At 34.3% G+C, this 25,008-nt stretch overlaps 2 protein-coding genes across 7 annotated transcripts; one reads left to right on the top strand and one right to left on the bottom strand.

The window, feature by feature from the left end:
• Positions 1-32: 32 nt before the first annotated feature.
• On the bottom strand, positions 33-4,752 carry LOC147411986 (E3 ubiquitin-protein ligase At1g63170-like). 6 transcript variants are annotated; one of them, XM_086454794.1, is made up of 7 exons: positions 4,594-4,751; positions 3,490-3,612; positions 2,551-3,401; positions 2,415-2,453; positions 1,191-1,316; positions 811-1,105; positions 33-570 (listed from the first exon to the last, which is right to left on the bottom strand). In XM_086454794.1, the coding sequence occupies exons 3-7, from the start codon at positions 3,225-3,227 to the stop codon at positions 319-321; spliced, it is 1,389 nt and encodes a 462-aa protein (XP_086310920.1). In that variant the 5' UTR covers positions 3,228-3,401; positions 3,490-3,612; positions 4,594-4,751; the 3' UTR covers positions 33-318. The 6 variants fall into 6 exon arrangements, with proteins under 6 accessions (XP_086310920.1, XP_086310927.1, XP_086310940.1 ...); XM_086454801.1 differs by having other exon boundaries at positions 3,490-3,599; positions 4,594-4,750; XM_086454814.1 differs by lacking the exon at positions 3,490-3,612 and having other exon boundaries at positions 4,594-4,752.
• Positions 4,753-12,020: 7,268 nt separating this feature from the next.
• LOC147411985 (palmitoyl-acyl carrier protein thioesterase, chloroplastic-like) lies at positions 12,021-18,705 on the top strand. The gene is made up of 7 exons (XM_086454777.1): positions 12,021-12,219; positions 13,454-14,071; positions 15,157-15,290; positions 16,214-16,327; positions 17,078-17,249; positions 17,443-17,511; positions 18,231-18,705. Exons 2-7 carry the CDS (start codon positions 13,559-13,561, stop codon positions 18,483-18,485), a joined length of 1,257 nt encoding a protein of 418 aa, XP_086310903.1. The 5' UTR covers positions 12,021-12,219; positions 13,454-13,558; the 3' UTR covers positions 18,486-18,705.
• Positions 18,706-25,008: the final 6,303 nt, after the last annotated feature.

Here is a 25,008-nt window from a genome sequence, read left to right as displayed (position 1 = left end):
ACTTGAAACACCAAAAAATAAACATACCAGAATCGATCAAACAAAACAACATACATGCTCATTTCTATTAAAACCATCCAATTTTTTATCGGACCATTAAAGTGAAGACAAACAGTACATAAGTATTTGTAATCTATCTCTAATTTAAATCTTTCCGCTTCAATCACCTAAAATAAAATATAACCCCAAAGGTGCCCCCAGCTGCCATTGCAATAGCAAGCAGCAACATTTCTATGTGAAACAATGGAGATGAGAACAACAGGCATCAGATATCAACAACATCATGTAATATGTACACATGTTTGAATACTTCCGTTATTAAAACACACTGCTCCTGTATGTACCTCCTCCTGCTGACCCATTTCCCATCCTTATCTCATCATGGACTTGGCTGGAGTTAATAGCAGATGGCAGGCCCACAGCACTCCCCCCAACCTCACACTTGCAGAGTGGGCACAAGGCATTGATCTTCAGCCATTCGTCCACACAATCCATGTGGAAGAAATGGGCACATTGAAGCTCCCTCAATTCGTCATCGTCTGCATATTTTGCTAAACAAATGCAACAAACCTGCAAAAAAGGATCATAAGAAAGTACCCTAGTGAATAACAATTCAATCATTAATGGGCTAATCTTGAGTATCAATCAGGTTAATTTTAATGTACACGGCACAAACAATGAGCCATTTGAGGGGTTGGGGCCTAGATGAACTCCAATGCCTAAAAATGAACAAATTGAGGTCAACATGTGATCACTCTCCTTGCGCAGATTCAATCACCCAATGCCCAACAATGTAAATTTAAAACTTACAGCATCTTCGCCTGAGATTACACGCTCTTTTTCGGTTCCAGCTGCCAAGACCCCACCACCCTCACCCACTCCATCTGAGAATTCTCTATCATCTCCACTACTGTTTTTCTTCAACTTAAACTTATAGGTTGGGAGAGCATTAATAGTTTCTTGAGTTGCTCCTCTGGTGTGAGTCGGATCCCCTCGGAAGCCAAGGATGGAAATTATACAAGGCAAGCAACAGCAAATCATTGCAAACAGAATGAAAGGCATCGCATACCCAATACAGCTAAATGTAAGAAACACCACACATAACCTGCAAGCAGGCCCAGAATTGGGTTAATCATTCCAACATGAGACAAAAGTAAGAAGAAAATTTGACGACGGACTTCAACAGGTACCTGTACAAGTTAGGAGCTTCGGAAGAAGAGGAGTTCCCTCCAAAGATCCATACGTTGCCAACTACAAACCACACAGCGAAAAAGCAATCCACACCCATCTTAAAATGGTCTACTAGCCCATTGAGCCTGTAATCAGACAACATCATTATAAAACATACATACATGACACAATAGTTTTAAGGGTCAGTGTGTCAAAAGCTTTTAAAAATTAACAAGCCAATAAAAAATTAGAATATAAACAATACCGCTAAAGAAAATATCAACAACTTGATTTTCTTTCATGGAGGAAAAGAAAACGAGTACAAATTTTAACAAAATAATAAGTAACTGTTGAAGGATTAGAACATTTCACGGGAAGCCACGGTTATCTATCAGATGGGTATTGGAGATCAGAATAATAGGAAAAAGAATTAAGAAAGCATCCAGAGAGAGAGTCAATATAGTCAACCTAATTAAGTGAAATGTGGCTACTGTTGAGTTGAGGTATCTACTATGCAATTGTAGCACCAATCACGAGCCTCCATGACAAGAACGGTGCCCCAAGTTTTAAATGCTTGTGCTGTCCTTCCGATCCTTGTCAAACTTTAGCTTTCAAAGTAATCAAATTTACCACAATAATTATGTGACAAGCTGATAGAGAGATCCCAAACAACTTAAGGTATAAAAGCTCACCCTGCCACATCTATGAGAAATGCGGAAAATATGTTAACCAGGTGAAGAGATTGCTTCTTGACATCCAGAAAATGCAAAAAACAACTGAGTACTACGACTCAGACCAAATAGGACTGAGCCACATTGGACTCAAAAGACTTCTATGTTCTCAAAGAGAAAACTTAATCATCAAAGACATTAAATTTTTGCAAATGTAAGAGGAAACAGAGACAATATTCTGCCACAAATTCTAAGGCTTGACTCAAACACGGGGAATGAGCAGAACAGGGGTTTTTAGTCAACTCCAAATTGTTGGGAAAAGGGTACTGTTGATTGATTGATTGATAGAAGTGCACAAATTCTAGGGCTTGACTCAAACACGGGGAATGAGCAGAACAGGGGTTTTATTTAGCCAACTCCAAATTGTTGGGAAAAGGGTACTGTTGATTGATTGATTTATAGAAGTGCACATTATGTAAATATCAAATCTTCATTAATGATCTTTCTAGACCCAACGTCAAATATAGAATAACATTGTGGTAACTTTAATGTTGAGTTGTGAAAGAATCTTACCTCTTGAATAGGAAATACAATTTTATTTGACTACATGAACTGTGCACAAAAGTAACTCAAAATTAACATAAAACAATATAATAGCCAGCAAAACTAGAACAAGAACAGTGAGTGAAACAGCTTAATAAAAGCATACCTTGCACTTAGGCTTCCTACATTTCGACCACTCAACATGCCCGTTACTGCAGCACGGTGATCTTCCTCTTCCCTTGAAACTGAAATAGCTGTATAAGGAGTAGGTTCAGAAGGAGGGTTACTTTGAGAAGAACCCTGGCGTGGTTGTGTCAAATCAGGCTCAATGCCATGGTTGTTGCGGTAACGATAACGCCAATACAGAAGAGGAAGGGTTGCAACACATCCAGAGGCATAACCCACAATCCATTCAAACAATGGGGCTTGTGGGTTCTCATTTCTCGACAAAGACAACACTACAATGGATGCAATGATCTGGGACATATTCACAACTAATTCAACGGAAATCCATAAACCAGAGTTCAATGGGCTCCTGCGGCGATGGCCATACCCTTCACCTCGCCTTATGAATGAGGAGTTTCTGGAGTTCAATTCTTCAGAGGAAGATAAGGTAGACTGCAAGATGGGAGTTTGTGTGCTACTCGAAGATGTATCTTCATGCTGTGAAAGGTTTGGAGATGACGGCGAATCACAATGAGATGAGTTTGATGAGGAAGCATCACCACCCCTCACAATGTCGATAATATGGTTAGGGTCATTATGGTTCTCAGATTGCTCCATTAACAAAAGGTGTTTTTCGGTTTGGCCTTCACAATGTGGTTCTAGGGAGGGAATGGCCATCTAAGAAAACCGACCAAATTGGAAGGAAAGAAAGCATAGAATAATATAATAATGAAATCACTGCCTTTTAGAAGCTCTTTCTGGCCGATAGTGGACTCCCGAAAAACTTGCGACTTTTACATAAAGATCCGGAAGAATTTACTTAAACCGAATTTATTATGCATAAGAAACAATCTGCAGACAGCACCATAGCATCAAATTCAGAAGGCTTGTTCTCCTTACTTTAAGAAGCAGTGATACATCAACAAAGTACAAAACATACCAAACAGGATTGCTTAGCTTGGGAGATAGGTAAGTCAATCATCCTTATAAAAGCCTTATCTGAAATATCTGGGCTCAGCAACCCCTTTTGCTCTGATTAATTCTTCATAACTGAAAACATGAACTTACAGAAATTGCAAAACGGATTTTAATACCAAGAAATTGACAGAAGCCGACAAAATGCCCACGAGATTCATAGAGTGTTTAGACCTTACTTACAAAGTAATCAAACACATTAGCCTAACTAGCAATAAAGATGACTACTTGGGCACTACCCATCATCACTCAGACACTGACCACCACATAATCTCACAATTCTCCCATTGCATAGCACACACTGATGAAAGGCAAAGAGTCGTCTAACTCAAAATTTTATGAAATTTATACAAAAGTACAGTGGTTTGTTAATTATTTGGGCTTGTTCGGATACACTTTTGACATGTTGTGACCCTCTACCCAATTCATAAAAAGTCCATTGATTTGGCTAAAAAACAATATAAATTGATCAAAGAAACCTCAATTTCAACAAAAGCCCAATGATCCAGCAAGAATGGGATCGATTTAACAAAGCAAAACATAACCCAACAATCAAATTAGTAAAAGATACCAAAATTACATTCCACATTCACTAAAAATGGAACTCTTATCTACAAAATAAGAAATATATTTTTTGGATCAATTTTATTAGGCAAGTGACCTGTGCACCCAACTACACGTTTACACCTTAAGTGACGTTATTGGGCAAGATCTCACTATATCTTGCAACCTAGCTAACCCTAATTTTACCACTTAATTACTCACCCTATGCATCTAATTTTGGAAACCCAGACACAATCCATGCTCTTGACCAAATCCCAGATTCCCGTTTTAGCTCATTTCCACAAATAAGAGATCAAATCAAAACCCTAATTATTCAACAACTTTGACTATTTCTAAGAACCCAAGAACACTAAAACCAACCGATCGAACTCTCAAAAACACCAATTGATTAAATGATTTAAGCAAGCGAGATATGAAAAAATATTCAAAAAAAAAAAAAAAAACTACGAAAAAAAACAACTACTATTGAATTGGGAGAAAAGGATAGAGGAAAAAAAAAACGTACCAGAATAAACTATGATAAGTTGAAGAGACTTGTTTTTTAGAGAGAGAGATAGATGATGTTATTTAGCCTCTCATTTTCTTCTCTCTCTTTTTTATCTCATTTTTACCCCTTTTTTTTTTCCTTAGGAAATTGCGTTAGGTTGCTTCTTTAGTCGTTTTAGAATATATGAGAAAGAAAAACTATTATTTGTTTTGTTTAAATTGTTTGAGAAACGAGGAGCACTTTAATCTGTTTTCTTTAAATTATTTATTGGAGTGGTAATACTTGTATACATCAAGTAGTAATGTATTAAGTTACAATCAATTTTTATAAGAGTTGAAGGAAGAGCAAGAGATCGTCATGATGGAAATTGTGGATTACTTGATATGCTGACGACGGCTTAGATACGGGCTTTAAATAGTACCGGGAGCATGAGATCATCCATCTTTATTTCAAAGGGCAGGTGCTTTCGGCTTCATTCTCTGTCTACTTCTGAAACCCACGGTTTTGAAAGCCTGGCATCCCATCTCTCACCTTCTAGGATACTTGAGTTGACTCGTACGAGTCATCTCATTTGAACGAGTCAAATTATTTACGTCGATCTACAATTACTATTAATTATATCATATTATATTTAAATAATTAAGAATTTTTCTTAAATTAAATTTAAATAATTGAGAAATTTTCTTATTATAAATTGTATTAATAAAGCTAAATCACTAAAAGTTAATTATTCTATCTCAAAATCGCTTGATAGATGCGAGCGTCTATCTTTCAAAAGCAAAATCACCAAATCTGTATCGTGTAAATGGTGCAAATTGAATGGATTTACATTAATGGTAAATGAATTTTATATTGTGCTGGATAAGAGGACGTTTGTTTAGAGGCCAAATAAATACTCAAAATTTAGAGTTTTTTTATAATAAAAAAACCTAAAAACCATTATTTTCATATTAATTTTATCACTTATTTAACCTATTAATAAAGTCAATATAGCTAAACAAATGTGCTAACCTCTCCAATGACTAGGTTTGTAGTTGGTCTGGGCTTGGTTGGTCCCAAGCCCAATGGACAGATCCGGTTAGATTAAAAATCAATTATGTCCAAGTCTGCCCAACACACAAGTATTTCTGGTTACTTATAAGTTGGGCTAGGCACATTTTCTTATAAATGTATAACTATAATGTCTTTTTAGACTAGAGAATAATGGACTGCCTGCGAGGCCTAATTCGACTTGATGACTAAACTGGCCTAATAACACTATCCAAACATGGTGCACGTAAATATTTCAAAATTGTATCTGTTTATGTTACTTGACATAAACTTTCATCTGAATGCGGAAAAAAAAAAAAGCCATCATTATTTGTCACAATGATCATCTAATGGCCTGGCCATACTAAATATGTAATTTGATCTAACTTTTATTTGAGTGCGTAAAATGCCAGTCATTATTTTTGCCACAATATTGATGGAATGGCTCTATCATAGATAATACAACAAATCTTGACTTATCGAGGGAAGTTTTTGGAATAAAAATGGAATAGATTGGTCTGTCCAATAACTCTTTTTTTTTTTTTATGGGTAAGCTGGACTTGAACCCATGACTTCAAAGTCGCTTTGCAATGTGTCAAACCAATTGAGCTATGGGTCTATGCTCAAACTCAACTTAAACTTTTTTTTTTGGGTACTGAGTCCACTGAAAAGTGAAAAGAGACCTAAGACAATTGGGTTGGATCCTTGGGCCACATGTTGGAAGACCTTGAAGTCTACCCACTGTTTTCAAATAAGGTATCTCGCATTGGGACCCCACTGGTAGTGAGTTCACTTGTCTTAATCATCGATTGAGTTGAATCATTTAAATTGATTTTAATATTATATACTTATATGTTGTGGCTAGATCTCAAACCACATACAAAAAATCAATTATTGAAATTAATCCCTTTTAAGAATCAAACAATCAATTTCAACAACCAAACCCTAAGAATGTGTTGAAAAGCAAATACAAGAAAATAAAGAGAGGAGAAATAAACACAATCACAACACAAGATATACATAGTTCACCCACAGTGAGATTACATTCACGGGCAAGTCGGCAAGTATAAATCCACTATTCAAGAAAGAAATTACAAATATGAAGATTTATACTTACCACCAACTCTTCAGTGAACCCCACTAAATCTCTACACTCCCGCAACAACAATTTATAGATCACCCTCAAGTACTTTGAGCTTTTAGGTCTTACAAGAGAAGAATAAATACATACATAAAGACTCAATGTTCTCTCTCTCTCTCTAACAAAGAGAAAATCTCTTTTTATAGATAACAACTACCATCCAGGAACCCCTTTTGTTTCTCATAAATTAATTAAATAACATTACCCAACATACCTTTGGACAAAACCATTAACCTTAATAAACAAAAGAATGGTGATTTTATATCACCAAAACCCAACATTATACTTAAATAATTAGTAATTTTTCTTCTTCTTTTTGGATAATTCATTCCTCGTTCGCTAAAATCCTACTAGTCATGTATGCTTTCCGAATGTCTCCTTCTTTGCTCTACCTTATTGCTCCCTTTGAACTAGTGTCACCTGAACCCAATAAGAAAATGGTTGCGTTACTGCATAACAGTACTCTAAGATTAACCATTGCTTGGATCATCATATAGAGCAATTTCAGAGATACACATATTCTCATTGTTCTACTTGTATTAAAGGGCATCTCAATGTGCATGTTACGTAATTTGGGTTGTCTTTCAGTATGCATGGATCATTGGAAATGTGTAGTCTTGTGGATCTCCAAAATTGCACTTCATGAATTACTCCTTTGTATTCAAATAGATGAGGACATATCCACTTGACCTGAGTCTTTTCTTTGAGACTAATAGAGGAAAAAAAAACATTTTTGTCGGGTTGATCATCTATTTTAAATGTGTGGTTTTCCCTTAAAAAATGCGGATCCAACGTTACTACTAAAGTAGCAATGGCTTTCACCTAGTATATCAGATTACATAATTGCCCTCGACCAACTCGAAAAATAACGATGATTACCAGTTAGCGAAGGACAATTGCAAAGTCTAACTTCATAACTCACGAAACACTGTAAAAGAAAAGAAACTTCATGAATAAAGAAATTAAGGGAAGTAGGAATAGTGGAACTGCCAACAACCTCTAGCTAGATAAATTGAATGAGGTCGTTGGAACAGTTGAGGCAATAGCAAATGCACGTATCAATATTGATTGATTCATGGATTCAAAGTATTTCCAAAACGTGTCTCAATCACTCAATACAATGGCATTGAATTCCATCTGAACAAGAAATCAATTAATGGATTGGTCCCATGTATTTGGATCGAGGTCCTCATTTTAATCACATTGATGTTAGTCCAAATTGTACTTCATGTTATATATTAGATTTGAAATTTAAAAAAATATATATATATATGTTTCTCTTGATTTAAGATTTTGAAAATGGATTATTGTGTCTTTTTTTTTCTTTTCTTTTCTTTTTCTTTTTCTTTTTCTTATGGATCGTATATGTAAGTATGAATGTCAATTGAAGGTGCCAACTTAACTTAAGTTGGTAATTAAAATGTATGAAAATTGCTCTCACAGCCTAGGTTCAAACCCCATTGAACCTACTTCATATTTACAATTATCCACCTTGCTTGTCTAGCCACTCCCCCCCTCCTTTTATAAAAAAAAAAAAGTTGAGATGTCAATTGTACCAATTAACCCAATTTGAACCTCCTGAAAAACAAGGTTAGGGTCATGATTTTGAATTTGCAAAGGTTTGTACGTGGATCCATAATGTTTTGACAACAAAATTACAAATCGAATTTGTTCTAATACCTCCAAAACCCTGAAATTAGTATTAGTATTTTAATTTCCCTACGCTTTAACTCTGCAACCCAAAAGATGTTACAATTACAAAGATGGAATCAAGACCCTAGTGTAATAACTCTTTTATATGTATATATATATAGGGTTGAGATCCATTGACTCATAAAGAATGACTAATGAAAAACACATGATTCCAACCGTGTAAATATAACATTCGACAATTGATATTTATCATTGAAATAAGTATCCTTGAGTTATGTGTCATTTGTATATGTATAAATCCTAATTTATTTATTTCTATAGTATTCGGCAAACAATCTTAGGAGGACAACATTGGATAAATGACGTAAAAGTTTTGGATTGGACTAATTTTTTCTGATGACGATCACCATCAAAAGTGGTTTACAAATTAATGATAAAAATAAATGATCCACAATCATTCAATTTTGTAAACCACTTTTGATGGGGTTAGAAGTTTCATATTTGACTGATTATTTATGAGAAAGGCCTCTTCACCATAGAAATCGTCCTCACAAAAAAATCAACCCCATCCAAAAATTTTAAGTCTTATAAGACAAATTTTGTTTCCCAACGTTGTCTCCTTAAGATTGTTTGTCAAACGCTCATCATATATATAGGGGAATGCTAACGTCAAAAATCGGATGAGGACTTTATCATTCTCCAACAATTTTTTTTTTCAGTAATGTCCTTGCCCATTTTTTTAGTGAAAAAGGTAATGGCATATTAGTCTTTTTTACATAATAAATGCTTATTTACATCATTAATATTTGTCTCTCATATAATAAATAATAAGGGCATTTAATTTTTAAAATTAAATGTCTTGTTGTAATAAATGATTTGGTAATTAATGCAAACAAATATTTATTATGAAAAAGACCAACATATCCCTATTTTTTTCACTAAAAGACAAAATGAATATGGGGTATTATTAGAAAAAAAAAAAAAATGTTGGACAATACTAATGTCCCATGCAGTCTTGGACGTTAGCATTTTCCAATAATATATTTTCTTATTTTGTCTTTTAGTAAAAAGGCAAAGATATATCGCTCTTTTACATAATAAATGTTTGTTTACATAATAAATACTATGAGCATTAAGTATTTTAAATTAAATATCTTTTTTGTAGTAAGTTATTTAACAATTAATGTCAACATAATAAATGCATTTATTAATGACACAATAAATATATTTTTTGTGTAAAAAACTAATATGTTCTTGTCTTGTTTACTAAAAAATAAAACGATGAGGGATATTATTGAAAAAGAAGTGTTGAATAATACTAATGTCCCCATGAGGTTTTGAACATTAGTATCCTCCTATATATATGTATGGTAAAAAAAATTGTAGAAATTTTTTTTTTGTCTTACATGGACTAAAAGTTTCATAATGGCTTAATTTCCCATATTCACAAATTTTATTATTCCCTCTAGGAATTTTTCTGTAAACTATGTTTGGTAGCACTTCTGAAGTCTAAAAACATCTGAAGTTCGGAAACTAGAACTTAGACTTCAGAGTTTCATCCAATGTCCCCCCTTATCACTGGTTCAAAACTTGTGAATTTCAATTTTGAAGTTTGAAATCTAAAACGAAACAAACGGAAGTAAAGCTTCTGATGTCTAAATGTTAAAGGTGGTCCACCTTCATTTAGACTTCAAACGAGTTAGCAAACATAGATTTAGATTGATTGATGTACATCAATCACAATTGAGAAGCATAATTTTACTTCAGTTATCCAACATTGGTCATAAGGTAACATCCCCTCTCATTCATGGATATTTTAATTTAGAGTCATGCTGGGGTGACACAGGATTTACTTTGATTCTCACAATTCTAACGTGGACATGCATACATAACCATGGATGATTTTTTACTCGTATCGCGAGGAAACACATCTATGGTTATGTGCACATCCCACGTTAGACTTGTGAGAATTGTAGTAAATACTCTGTGTCATTTCAGCATTTTCCTTTAATTTATGATATAAAAAAATATTTTGAGATCATTTTTTGCTTGCTATAAAATGACTAGAGAAATTCCAAATGACATGGATTGAAGTAGAAAAAAAAAAAAAACACAAAAACATGTACAAATGTCAAATTATGAAATACGATCCATATTGCCGACTTAGAATATTTGACTTAAGACTAGGCACCATGAATATGACAACCCTACATTTAACCATCTATGCTAAATAAATTGTACACTGCCATTGTAGAAGGCTACACATCCTTACATGCAGCAATCAACACCGGTGATCTTACACGTCGATCTCTTCTTGATTTTTAACATCTAATCAGCTATAAATAAGATTAACAAATTTGTACTCCTCTGATCATAGTCCTGGTGATGATAAATGTTGTTAAATAAGTTATGAGTTGTACTGGGGTGACACTTCTCACAAGTCTGACGTGGACATGCATACATAACCATAGATGGTTTTTACTCGTATTGCGAGGAAACACATCTATGGTTATGTGCACATCCCACGTCCAATTTGTGAGAATCACAGTAAATACTTTTTGTCATTTCAGCATTTTCCATAAGTTATTTAAAAATTTTAGATCCACTATTGGTAATCACATGGTAGATTGTATGGTTTTATGAATTGGAAGTAATCCAATTAACTCTCACACCAAACCCAACAATAAAAGTTAATATGAACTTCAAGTCCATTACACTCAGTGGACCCTACAACCCATTCGTATAAAGGGAAAGATCCAACTAATCAAACTGTCCATATTTAAGAAGCAGTATTTTTCCTGGTTATTCTGAACAAACATACCTTTTAAAGAAATTAATTATCATTAAAGAGTGTTTCACGTTGTTAACTTGGGCTGTACTTTCCTAATATACTTAGGATTATTAAATTGCAAATAGAAAATCCATTAAAAAAATGATTTTTCCAAAAACTGATTTTTTGAAAAATGCTATTTTTAAATGCATGATTGTGCATCGACTAATGATAAAATGACGCGTTGACACATATGGGGTTTATACATGGTTGACAAGAAAAGTGCATAGAATCATAGATCTTTTTTGTTGTGTATCCCGAAGAAAAAGATCTATAATTCTATGCACTTGCCATGTCAATCACGAACAAATCACGTACGTGATAGTCCGTCATTTTATCACTCAAGGGATTTCCCTTTCTTCAATGGAAAAGTATTTTCTGACTCAACTCCTTCGAAATATGATTTTTTCCATCTCCTCATGTATTCATGTTCTACTATTTTCTGTGAGGAACCCATTTTCCCTTAACGTTTTCATTTCAATCATACGGATCTTTAGAGAACTTTATATGTCATGCAATGTGTTTGGACGTCAACATTTGTTAGGAAGAGGGAACAATTTTTTTCTAGAAAATTACTATTAGGAAACCTTTTCAAAAAATTGAATTGCTTTGGATCCGCTTAACCATGGTGGTTGCTCAACATTTAAAAAATTAAATGCGTATGTGTATGTAATTCAAAGACACAATGGAGGGTGTTTAAGTAATTTCGAAACTTCTAACATTCGGACAAATTATACCTCGAACGGAAAAAGCGCGGGAGATCATTGGCTTGTCTATAAAGAGGGCATTTGCAGTCGTTCCTTCCAACAGCACCACAGACTCTCTCTCTCTTTCTCTAAACACATTGATCGAAAACCTAAAAGAAGAAAAAGAAAATCGAAAATGTCGACAGAGTGAAAGCTTAAAGAAATGAAAACGTAGAAATCAAGACGAATTTCTTCAAACTAAACGAGATTTTTGTTCTTCGGAGCTCATATTCTCTGTGATCGTGGTATGGGGATTCTCATTTTTTCTCTCATTTGTCTCTGATCTAGCTTTCTGTATCTCTAGGACTAGTAGAAGTTTTTTTTTTTTTTTTTTTTTAAATTTTAGATTTATGCTTTTATCTGGTTTCCGATGATGTTGGATTGTGGATATAACATGCTTTCAAAACTCGTCCGAGATTGTGATGACTCAGTGGGCAGTCATCTTGGTCTCAGAGGCAACAGAGCAATATAGTCAGCTAACCGAGTCGACTGGGTTTTTTTTTGGGTATAAAAATAAGATTTTGTAACTTAACATCTCCTATCCACCCACCTTATCATAAAAAATATAATAACTATTCAAATATAATGTAAAATAAACCAATTTTAATGTTTGATTCATCTTAGATGAGAAGACTCAAACGAGGAAATTCGGCTTCTGTTGGGGAGGAAGAAACGAGATAGATACTGGGTTTCAAAATCATGGTAGAGAAGATTCAAAACGTAGGTTACTAATATGTAGGAGTAGCTCCAATAGGAGAAAATTACAAGGTTTGGGCACTTAATACAAGTTGAAGCTATAGTTTTAAGTCTCAGCTGAAATTGGGCAGACTTGACTTAATTGGGTTTCGAGGCGATTTGTTCCGTATACTTGATATTACCAACTCATACAGTTGACTTGTCATATAGGTCAAGTGAGCTCGAAAATGCACTAAGTAGGATCATAAACTGGATCGAGTTACTCGATCATACATAATGTTTTTTTGTAGAGAGCAAAGAAATATTTGTATTAATTTGAAAATATTTTTTGTAGAGAGCAAAGAAATATATTTTTATTTGGCTTGTTCAAGTCGACTGATGAGTTTTGAGATGGAAATTCAAGTCGAGTTTTAAAACTATGGCTCAATGTTGTATGACAATATAACTAAGTCAGATATAGGTCGAAAAGAATGTAGATTGAGATAGTAAAGGCAGATATAAACAGTCATTAAAAAGAAAAGTGGATATAAACACACTTTCAATGACAAAAGAAGAGTGAGAATGAGATTTAGCTGACCCCAAATCTTTGGGAAAAGGCTTCGATGATGAAATGTAACTCGTCCATGAAGTTTTCTCTAGATTTCAAAGTCCATTAACTTCTAAGAAGAATGGGAATGGATTCATTATTATTATTATTATTATTATTATTATTATTATTATTATTATTATTATTTAATGCAATTGGGACTAGAAACGTAAGATTTTGAACATGTTCTGTGGCAGCTCTTAAAAAATTCCTACTCATTTTGGTGAGGATTCATCTGCTACAATGTCTTGGTCTATGTGACACGCTTCGACTGATTCGACAATTCTGATTTTTTTCTCGTAATGGTTGCCACCGCCGCAACCTCAGTATTCTTCCCCGCTTCTCTGCCATCTTCGACAAAGAAATCTATATTGTTTGCTGGTGGATATGACAATTTGGATGCTTGTGGCATAACTTCCTCGAAACCTACTTCTTCTCGAGGTTTAAAGGTTAAGGTAAACATTCAAACCCCTCTGAAGATCAATGGGGTTAAAGTTAATTTTGCAACACCTACCGAAATTGTGAAGAAGAAAGAAGATGAGACAACACCATCGCCGTCTCAAAGAACATTTATGAACCAATTGCAAGATTGGAGTGTGCTTCTAACTGTCATCAGTACAATGTTCTTGGCAGCGGAGAAGCAGTGGATGGTTCATGATTCAAGGCCAAGTAAACATGACATGCTTGTAGATCCATTTGGCCCAGGGAGAATTGTTAATAATGGACGTGTTCTCCGACAGAATTTCTTGATTAGATCATATGAAATAGGTGCTGATCGGATGGTGACCATAGAGGCATTGATGAATCATTTACGGGTCAGGGACACATTATCATTATCCTTCTAATACTCTTATTTAGAGCCCGTTTGGATACGTATAAAAAATTAACTTTTTTTTTACTTTTGAAAGTTAAAAAGTTACAAAGCTTGTTTGTATTCATTTAATAAAACTACTTTCAAAAGTAAAAAATCTTAACTATTTAAAAAAGTGGAAGGAAATTACTTTCTACATTAAAAGTTACTTTCTCCTTTCTATCCAAACGGGCTCTTAATAAAATTGGGAAAGTACATGAGCAGGCATGCAGGATTTTGAATTTCCTATTTCAAAAATATTTATCAAATGTGTATATATCATTTTTGCTATTTATTTATTATATTAAAATGGGTATGTGCTATGGTTATTTTTAACAAAAAGGGTAAAGATAAAAGTAAAATTGCTTAAGTGATCATACGACAGGTACTTTTTGGTAAAAATAAGTACAAATGGATATATGCATCTTTTGATAAAGACTAATGATAAAACGACGCGCTGATACATATGCGGTCTATACGCGGCTGATGTGGCAAGGGCACAGAACTGTAGATCCTTTTTCCTTTTGTATCCCATCCCGAAGAAAAAGATCTATGGTTCTGTGCCTTTACCACATCAGCTACGTACGTTTATCACGAATCTTTGATAAATATTTTAAAAATGTCTGGACCAGTAATTTAGGCGAAATGCAACACCCATTTTGATAAAGCACCCACATTTTAAAAACATGCTTGACCGTGATTTTCAAATCCATTTTCTTGTCTCGTCTTGGCAAACACCAAAGCCATCTCACTAAAAGAGTTCTTAATAATTTTTATATAAAAATAATAATTATTTATTTTATATAGATTGCATATTTCAATTATTAAATCTTGATTACTCTATGTGAAAAACATCAAATTTCCTCAATTTTCATAGACTCGACCGAGATTTTCAAAAATCAGGCAATCATCTCCATTGCCTGTATCCTTGGTGGGCACGTCATGGGCACGAGCACGACCAGGAGTGTACGGCATCACTTGCTGGCTTGCCCAGATGACTTGCCTGAGTCATCTTTCTCAAACGAGTTTTAAAACCTTGTGCTTGTGCAGGAAACTTCTATTAACCATTCTAATACTGTGGGGATGCCGTGTGATGGTTTTGGTTCGACACCTGAGATGAGTAGAAGGAACCTGATATGGGTGATCATCAACATGCAGGTTCTTGTGGATCGGTACCCTTACTGGTAATCCCCCTTTTGGCCTAATATCACTTTGCTTTGGCTTAATATCACTTTGCTTTGACTAAGTTTAGCTCGTGTTTCTCTTTCATATCCGACTTTATTTGGCCAAACTATGTTTTTTTTTCGATAGATGAAATGCTACTATATCTGTTAAATTTGATATTGAACAATTCTGCATTTAAGGTTCACCTTGACACAATTGTCATGAGGCCATGTTCTGAAAGCCAGACTAGACCAGATGGTTCAACCAGTGAAATGGGGCTAAGATTCATAGTTCAGTTGGTTTGACACATTGCAAAGCAACTTTGAAGTCATGGGTTCAAGTCTAGCTTACCCATCCAAAAAAACATATAATGACTAGTGAAATTATAATTTTCAATAAATTTATGGAGGTTAACTATTTCAAATCATTAATTCAACTTAGTGATCATTTTCATTTTTGGGTGTGAGAAGGTGAAAATTTACTACTATGATCTATTGTTTTTTTTTTCCTTCTCAAAACCTCCCTGATATAAACAGGGTGATCAACAATCCCTATTTCAGGAGTTAGGAATATGATGAAAAGGTACTCTTATATTAGCATTCTAGATATTTGAATTACTTGAGTATTGAAAATGTTGTTGATTATTTTTATCATATACAGAGGGTTTTAACTAATGTTCTTATTTTTGGCTTTTCTGTGACTGTTATTTACTGTTTGACATGCTAATATTATTGTAATATTTTTGGGATCTGAATGTTTGCCTTATTTGTATACTTTTATTTGGCTTTAGGCCCCTCCCCACCTCCCACACCCAAAGGTACAATAATGAAACCTGACCTGCATACAGCTTTTGACATGCTAATGATATTGTAGTTTTCTGGGATCCATATATTTTGCATTATTATCTGTGAAATATACTCCAAGAGGTTGATGGCAATGGCAGGGGTGATGTTGTTCAAGTAGACACTTGGCTTAGTGCACATGGAAAGAATGGTTTGCGCCGAGATTGGCTCGTCCGTGACTGCAAGACCGGTGAAACTCTCACACGAGCCACCAGGTTGGAACTCACTGGCCAGAGCCATATGACTCACAATTTTCATTAAGAGATCTCTTAGGGTCTGTATGATTGCTGGAAAAAAAAAACATTTTCAAAGGATCCTGAAAGAATAACGTTAATATTTGGGAAAAATCATTTTTCTAGGGGGATGGGGTTCGGTAAACATTTTCCCACCTTGAAAAGAAAAATTCTTTGGGCTGGAAGAATTTCCAGGGAAAACATGCAATCATACACCAAAAAAATCACAATTTTTCTTAGAAAATCCATTTTCCTGCCCAATTTCCATGTACAATTGTACAGACCCTAAGATTATTATTATTAGTAGTAGTAATAGTAGTAGTTAGCCTGCACAACTGCACATGTATCATAAGGGCTTATTTGCAATTTAATGTATTCATTAAAGAGTTTTTGGAATATTACATAGTAGAAAGAATATATATTTTTTTATTTGAAAAACTAATACCTTCATTATAGGGGTCATGGGAGTGCAATTTTATTGATTTTTGACCAAAATGACCCTGATTATATTTAGTTAAATGTAAAAGTGGGGGCGTTTTTGAGATCCAAATTTTGGTCTCTAACCACTTCTACTCCTCTCATTATGATAGTAAAGATGATGATGATGATGATAATTATTATTATTTCTGTATGGAAAGTCATTTGTTCTGGTTTTGAAATCAATTGGCAATTTTCTTAGTAGCTGATTGGAATTACTATGTTTTTGGTGGATTCAATTTTGGGCTCATGCAGTGTGTGCGTGATGATGAATACAAAGACAAGAAGATTATCAAAAATCCCTGAGGAGGCTAGAAGGGAAATTGAGCCTTGTTTAATGGATTGTCCTCCTGTTGTTGGTGAGTTTAGTAGTAAACTACCAATGCTTGATGACAGCACTGCAGATTATATTCGAAGGGATTTAACTGTAAGTCTGAGGTTGCAATTTCAATGCCACCATTATTAACGTGTCCTGTTATTTCAGCCAATATGGCAGTCCACATGACCCAAATGAGGACCTCGGTCGTGGCTCTTTATGGTCCTTCGATTCATGCAATTTTTTTTTCTTTTCATATTTATTATTTGTGTTTCAAATAATAATCACTATCACATATCTGCAGCCACAATGGAATGATTTGGATGTCAATCAACATGTGAACAACGTCAAATACATTGGCTGGATACTCACGGTAGACCTTCTTGCCAAGCAAGTTTATTTATTATTATCTCTTACAGTCAAGTGTGGACTTCTCCACTTGCATTTTATTAGCTCTGTAAAAAATAAGCTACGAAATAGACTGATTAACTGTTTACATAGTGACCAAAAAAAAATCATTCTATATTTTGAAAAAGTCGTGATTAATTTGTTTCTGTAATTTAAATCTGATTAATTTGCCAATTTATTAAAAAAATTATATTTTTTTGAAAATAATTATAAACTTTGCAAATGTTGCAAATGGATTACGAACTTTCCTTCATGTACCCCAAATTACTAGATTATTAGCACTTGTCACCCATGCCACTTATCAAGGGAATGCTGCATAGATTTGCTATTTCGAAATTTACGTGCTAAGCTGATGAACCAATGGCATCACGCCATGTGTATTGAAAAGTACTAAACTAAGGCATATAACTGCTCTGAAAATTTCTCCCCAAATTTTCTCTCTACAAACCAATCACTCTTGCTCATTTAATACACATAGCATCATGTCATCGGTTCATCAGCGAAGCACATAAGTTTTAAAACAGCAAATCCTTGTTCTAGAATTGCAAGGTGTTGCTTAACACACACACACACGTAGGCCCACACGTGCGTGTGTACCCCCCTCCCCAAAGGAGATGCTAGACTTCTTTTCTATGATTAAGTTTTGAAGTGTATTATTGATAGAAAGATAATGTTGTGTTGCAGACTGCTCCTGTCTCGATCTTGGAGAGTCATGAACTTTCAGGCATGACTCTGGAGTATAGGAAGGAGTGTGGAATAGACTGTGTGCTGCAGTCCCTGACTGCTGTCCATGGCTCCATGGACTCCCACGGAGTGGAGTGTGATCATTTGCTACGTCTTGAAAGCGGGGTTGAGATTATGAGAGGAAGGACCACATGGAGGCCCAAATCTGCCAACAACCTTAGGACTACAGGCCAGATTCCGGACAAGGACATATAGTATTTATCTATTTTATATTCGAAGGAACTCAAATTGCTTGAGTATACCCAAGATACTTTTCTCATTTCCAATTTTCTTCCTTTTAAAGTTTTTTTTTTTTTTTCTTTTTTTCTTTTTTTGTGGAAAAATTCAAGTTTATAGAATTGGTATATTGTGTATTTCTCATGTTTATTTGCTGAAATAAAGAAGGATGTGGTTAGACAGAATTGAATGAAGAACGAAGATTCATCTGCCTATTTACGGGCCATAAGTTTTTATAAATATAAGTATATAACAACAATATTATAAATAAAATAATACAATAAAGTTATTGGACTGGACATCGATGAGCCCAGCTTCCAATTTGGCTACGCCTCAAGACAAATTGGGTCTGGACTAACCCACCTTGTGCAAGCCCGGGCCATTGAGAGCCTTCAAAACGGGTATAACCCATGAATGGGGCGGATCTCAACCTTCCCATAGCCCGCTTGTTGGTTTCTAGTAGCTGTTGGATTTGAGCATGTTTCATGAGTTAGAATGATTGAAAAGTCATCTTCTATGTTTTAACAATTATCATCTCATTTAGGTCATAGAGGCATAAGAATCAAATCAATTGGCCGGCTTTTGTTAAAACAGATAAGTGAATGAGAAATTGACGTGGAAAGATATGAACGATCATCGATGTGAAGCCACAGCCACACATGGCTGCCATGTCATCCCCTCAAACTCAACGACCCCCATTGTCTTTGCCACGCATATTAGTGCAAAGTGACATTCTAGCCATTAAACTATTGTGTTTCTTCTTAAAATCAGTGATTTTCAAAACAAAAAAAAAATTCTTCCTAAAATTAGTCATCTTCGAATTTCATCTAAGTGAGTCATTTTCAACATGGATTTTTCATATTCAAAATCCATCATCTTCGTAGACTCATTTGAACTATAATCATCTTTTTTTTTATAATCAATAAGCTAGGGTAGATGGGTCCCCTCCCTTTATTCAAACATCAAGCACGAAACATAATTACGAGATAGATCATCAATTACAATGTTCATAATCTCTTGAGGTCATTGCCATATGCTCCAAGTCGTGCTAAAAAGTCTACCACCCTATTTGTTTCCCTCCATTGAAAAGTAAAGCTATAAACTTGAAACATTGTCGCCAAGATTTGGATTTAAATAGTTAACTCTTCATATTTTCAAGAGGGAATCAACACGTTGTTCAGACAATTTATGGAGTACATTGAATCCGAGCAAATTTGGATTTTTGTGTACCCTTCCGTTTCGTGAATAAAAGAGTCTCCTTTATTTAACTCAATGGCAACAATATCATTGCCATTCAATGTTGTCGAACCGGCAACCATAATCTTTCCTTCATGATCTTTACCAATGAAGCCAAAGCCCGCCCCCATAGCCAATATCGAACCATCTGTATTTATTTTCACAACCCCTTCTTGTGGACAAGACCAAAACATACTCCTAGTGCGTTTTTGCATAAACTTACTCAAACAATTCCAATATTTTATTTTATTTTAAAAAAGGTGACTTGATTTTTAATTTCCACCCCATCCAAGACCCCCTTATATCTTCTCCCTCTTTTTAATTTACCCAAACATCTATTTTTAGCAAAAGCCTTTACACTATCATACTAATGTTGGGGTGATAAATTTCACATCGATTCACACTTTACTGACGTGGATGTATGTACTTAACCATAGATGCTTTTCTTCGACACATGAGTGAAAAGCATCTATAGTTTTGTGCACTACCTCCATGTCAGCAAAGTGTGAATCGATCTCAATTGTAAAGTCACTCCAACACAACTCTTACACTATTTGTCCTCTTTTGTGACCTTTGGAAGCTTAGTCTGCCAATGGATTATTTAGGTCGGAAAAATATCTCATCATTTACGTCAAATCAGGAAACAATGGCTCCTTAGGCCTTGAGCCTGTATAAGAATTCCTACTACATTGTTTTTGTAAAACTTTGACATTTTCTTTTTCATCGACTTCAATTCATTCAAGTTATATTGTCAATTACTTGTACTTGATGGGTATTATAATGCTAAATTTCATCCGAATCAGAAGAGTTGGCATGTGTCACCTTCTCTTCTTGAGTGATGCTTATATGATTGTGCATGAAAATTAGTAGGAATAATGATTTTCCTTGAAATATATGAATTTTAGGTGTATGGTTATATATTTTTGCCATGGTTTTGATTTTCTTTCTACAACAATATCTATCCAAGGACGAAAAATGTTTTTCCATTCCGACCAGAACCTAATTTTAATTTCTCTCAACGACCCATACCACCAAAACCAAAAAACCATAGTTTTAAAACTCAAGGACCATTGGGCTAAGATGTCCATTGATTAGAGACAAGTCAAGAACTCACTTCGGTTTATTAATTAGTTTTGTTTCCTTACATATATTTCTCAAATTAAAAACATGTTTTCTATCTTCACTATTGGATTTCTCAAACATGAAGACAAAATTCAAGTGAAATGGTTTGGATTTGCAAATGTGTTTGATGAATCTAGTACGAGTTGTATCATGAAGTGGTTTATTTCGTACCGATTTGCAGAGGAACTAATCTTGTATGAGAGGTCTATCTTTGTCTCCAAAAATTTCATGACAAAGACTATCAAGTGTCTTCTCTTCTCTTACACGTACAGGACCAATTTTTATTGCACGTGCTAGTCATGTGTTGTTAAATGCACATGTCTGGTCAAAGGCGGAATTAGTAAGCAGCAAGTGAGAGCAATTGCCCCCATAGAACTTTGGGAGACCCCTACATTTTCAACTAATTATATGTCCCATTTGCCTGCACACCCTCACTTCCCTTTAATTTCCCCTCCTCCCCTTTCAACTTTTTGTTGGTGACATTGTCTCTTTGATCAGGCATTCTCATATATTAATTGGAAATGACTTAAATATCCTTTTTTTCTTCTTCTAACTAAAAACCTTTGAATATCTCTCAAAAATCGTTATCTTCCAATTCTTCAACTATAGAACTAACCATAGTTTGCCCCTACTACTAGAAAATCCTGGCTCCGCCCGTGTTGGGCCAACCTTCCCCTTATGTGCCAACCCGTAAACAACATTTATGTCCACTAAATGTACGGAGTGCGTCGACCCACGTGACTATCTTTGGAGGCTCATACTCTAACGTGTTAATTAGGTTAAGACAATGTGGCCCGGCTAAGAGACGGAGACAACCGGGTGACCTGTGCTTCAGGTGGGACCTTTTTTTTCCTATTTGATATGTTTTGTCCAGCTTAAATAGAACATATGTCCGGTACACATGGAGCAGTTACACTGTTATCTGTTTGGCACGTGTTATAAAAGAGAGAGAGAGAGAGAGAGAAAGATGGATATGGTTTGGGTCAACCCAGTCACCTATATATATAATCCGACTAAATAGCGGGTCAATTTATGGTCACGTTTTAGGAAGATAACTATAGGATTCGGGTTGGTCCAATTTCCCACCCAACCAGATCATTGACTTTAAAGCCGAAGAGATATTCATTTATATGTAAATAATTATAATTTTTTACATTATAAGGTGAATTTAAATATGTTCAATCATAAATATTTATATTAATAAAACATAATTATTTTTCAAAACATTAGTTAAGTCGACATCATGAACAATTCACATTGACTATCTTGATGTCTGATTGCCTTTGAATACAAGGGTTTGGTGCATAAAGAACCCTATTTAAGTTGGCTTTTTTAATGATCAGGTTTTCAAAAATAATTATCCTATCTGCCATGTTTAACTATAAATAACAAATCAAGAAGAGTTGCATGTGCTTATGTTTATATTATGTGCTAGCACATGATGCCAAAATAATCTTGATTTTTAGATTATGAGATAATTTGGGGTGGTTTTGGTTTTAGTTGAAGTGCTTCTCCAGAATCAATTATGTAAGAATTGTGATTACAAGTTGCAATATTGATCATTAGTGATAATGTTTAGAAATTGAGCTCAAAACACTTTATAAGAACTGTGGGGGTGAGAAAGGATGAGAATTTTGGTAAATAAGTCAAGTCAATGGGCACACTTTTATCCCAAACAAAAGCAATAAAATGGAAGGGAAAATTACTTAAAGGACCCTTGTAGAGGGATTTATTTTTAAATAATTCCTAAATTTTGTGCGATAACTTGATAGGACATTTAGTAAATTTTTTATTTCTTAATGATTCCTTATTATTGGCGAACTCACCGCTTTTTTATTTACTGTAAAATTTATCACTTTTTATTTATTGCTGAACTTGACACCTTTTTATTTAGTGTCGAGTTCACAATTTTTATTATCGAACTCACTTTTATTTACTGTCGAGTTCACTACTTTTTTATTTAAAAAGTGGTGAATTTGACATTGGTAAAACTATTTTGAGTTTGTTTGACTAAAATATATGGAAAAATCGACTTGTTTATATGATTTCAACAAAAAAAAAATCATTCTTAATCGATTTTCATCCAAAAATTAAGAAAAAAAAAAAGTGGAAAAAAAATCCTTAGTTTTTTACGTACATCTTCAAAAATTTTGAAAAAACCCTTAAAAATGATTTCTTCTTCCTTCTTAAATCCTTTTTGACGGAATTAAGTCCCTGAAATTTAATTGAGATGCAAAAATCCAATTTTTTTGGATGAAAATGATAAGTTCGAACGGTTAGAACATTCAATCGTGAGAAATGTGAGAGATGAGGTCCAAGGAATGTTAAGAAAATAATAATTTATAAAATGGACCATTAATTAAGAGACCGCTCACAACTTAGGGACTCTTTAAAAAAAAAATCCTTCTGCCAGGACCCTTTAAGTAATTTTTCCAAAAAAGAAAGTAAAAAAAAAATGAGCTCGGAAAACTTAATCTTCTGATCCCTTCTTGGCTTTAGACTTTTTTGAGGAATCCAAAAGACAAATGCTAGTAGCAACATTGGCTTCTGACCCCTTCTTGGATTTTTGAATTTTATGTGAATTCAAAAGCCAAAATGCCCACGAAACAATAATTTGACTTCGAAAAGTCCTTTTTAGGGAGAAGAAATCTGAAAATTGCCTCTGAGAAGCTGCACGAAACCTTACCTAAACATGTTGGTTAAAGACATGGCTTTGGACCAAATTGAACGACTAATGTGATTTGTTCAATTGGTTCCAGATTTTTTGAATAAAGCTATAACTATGAAATAATCCCATATATTACACACTTACTGTTAGATGTTGATATTTGGATACTCAAAATCTAATTCGTTCTAATTCGATAACTCTTGGTCCATTATATAGATTTGGGTTCGAAATAAGGATTTAAGTCCTAATCTGATAAGAGAAGTGATTGGATGATGTGTTTGAAAATTAATTGCCAATGTGTAATTTAATTAAATATTTGAATTATATTATCTTTTATGTATTCTTTCATCAAATCAACTTGGCTTGGACAATTTAATTCTTTGATTAAATCAACTTTCATTAAAAGTTTTGGAAAAAAATTAATTACATATCCAAAGTTTTAAATGACACATCTAAATTGATTTTGAGCTAATTAAATTTCTTATCAGATCGATATCAATTTAGTACCAATTCAATCCGAACAAGATTGACAACACTAGTCGATGTCATGTGACATGCCCAAAACCAAAGTATAATAAGTGAGATGTTGTAAACCACATTATTGATCGAGACGCAGAATCGATGCCTTAGAGATTCTTAGAACAATAATCAACACAATTGGACAAATTACAAAAACCCAATTTTCTTTTCTTAATCATTGCAAGATTCAAAGTAAGATGATTGAGATTCTTCAAGCATTATTTGACCTTAGAAATTTACCCTTAGTGTACCTTATTCTCTTGATGATTTCACACGATTCCTTTTGATACCCAAAATCACTTATTAGTTTTTAGAAAATTTTGAGTGATTTGGTTATATCTAATTATTGTATTTATTTAATAAAAAGGGATTCTTAGTAAAAAAACATATTCCACCGACACGATTCCCTTTGATAGACAAAATCTTACCCATTTAATCACAAATCCATCTTTACAACCACCATGTAAATCCATGCATAAATGAGCACATTCATACATAGACATCATAAACTACATTCCTCCACAATCACCATGTACATCCATGCATATTATAAAACTAACACCTACATAGACAGACTCATGTATGCATGAGCATGGGGTATCTTTCCATGGCAATGTATGTATGTCCCTTTATGTATAATACATTCATCATCAAAACATCATGGACTTTTATTCTTCCTATAATAAATAGAATGACGATTGACCAGGCAAAGTCACATGGAGTGTTTCAGTTCCAAACTTCTGACGGACATGATTAAAACATATTGACCCGTTAAGGCCCAACAACCATACGATTTATCCCAAATCTAACTTACAATGCCACCATTTAATACTGTTTTTGGTGACAAAATAGTCCCAACTTTGCCACTTATGTGACCGACCACTGTGCCTTATCATCTGTAATTGCTCCCACCATGTCCCCTCCCCTTATTATGTATAAAAACGAACTGTTAGTTTC

This window comes from Akebia trifoliata, chromosome 1, assembly GCF_017979445.1.
Source record: "Akebia trifoliata isolate Shusen 1 chromosome 1, ASM1797944v1, whole genome shotgun sequence".
NCBI classification, from domain to species: Eukaryota; Viridiplantae; Streptophyta; class Magnoliopsida; order Ranunculales; family Lardizabalaceae; genus Akebia; species Akebia trifoliata.
Note: the sequence above shows the minus strand (reverse complement) of the source record. Positions and strands in the feature narration are given on the sequence as shown.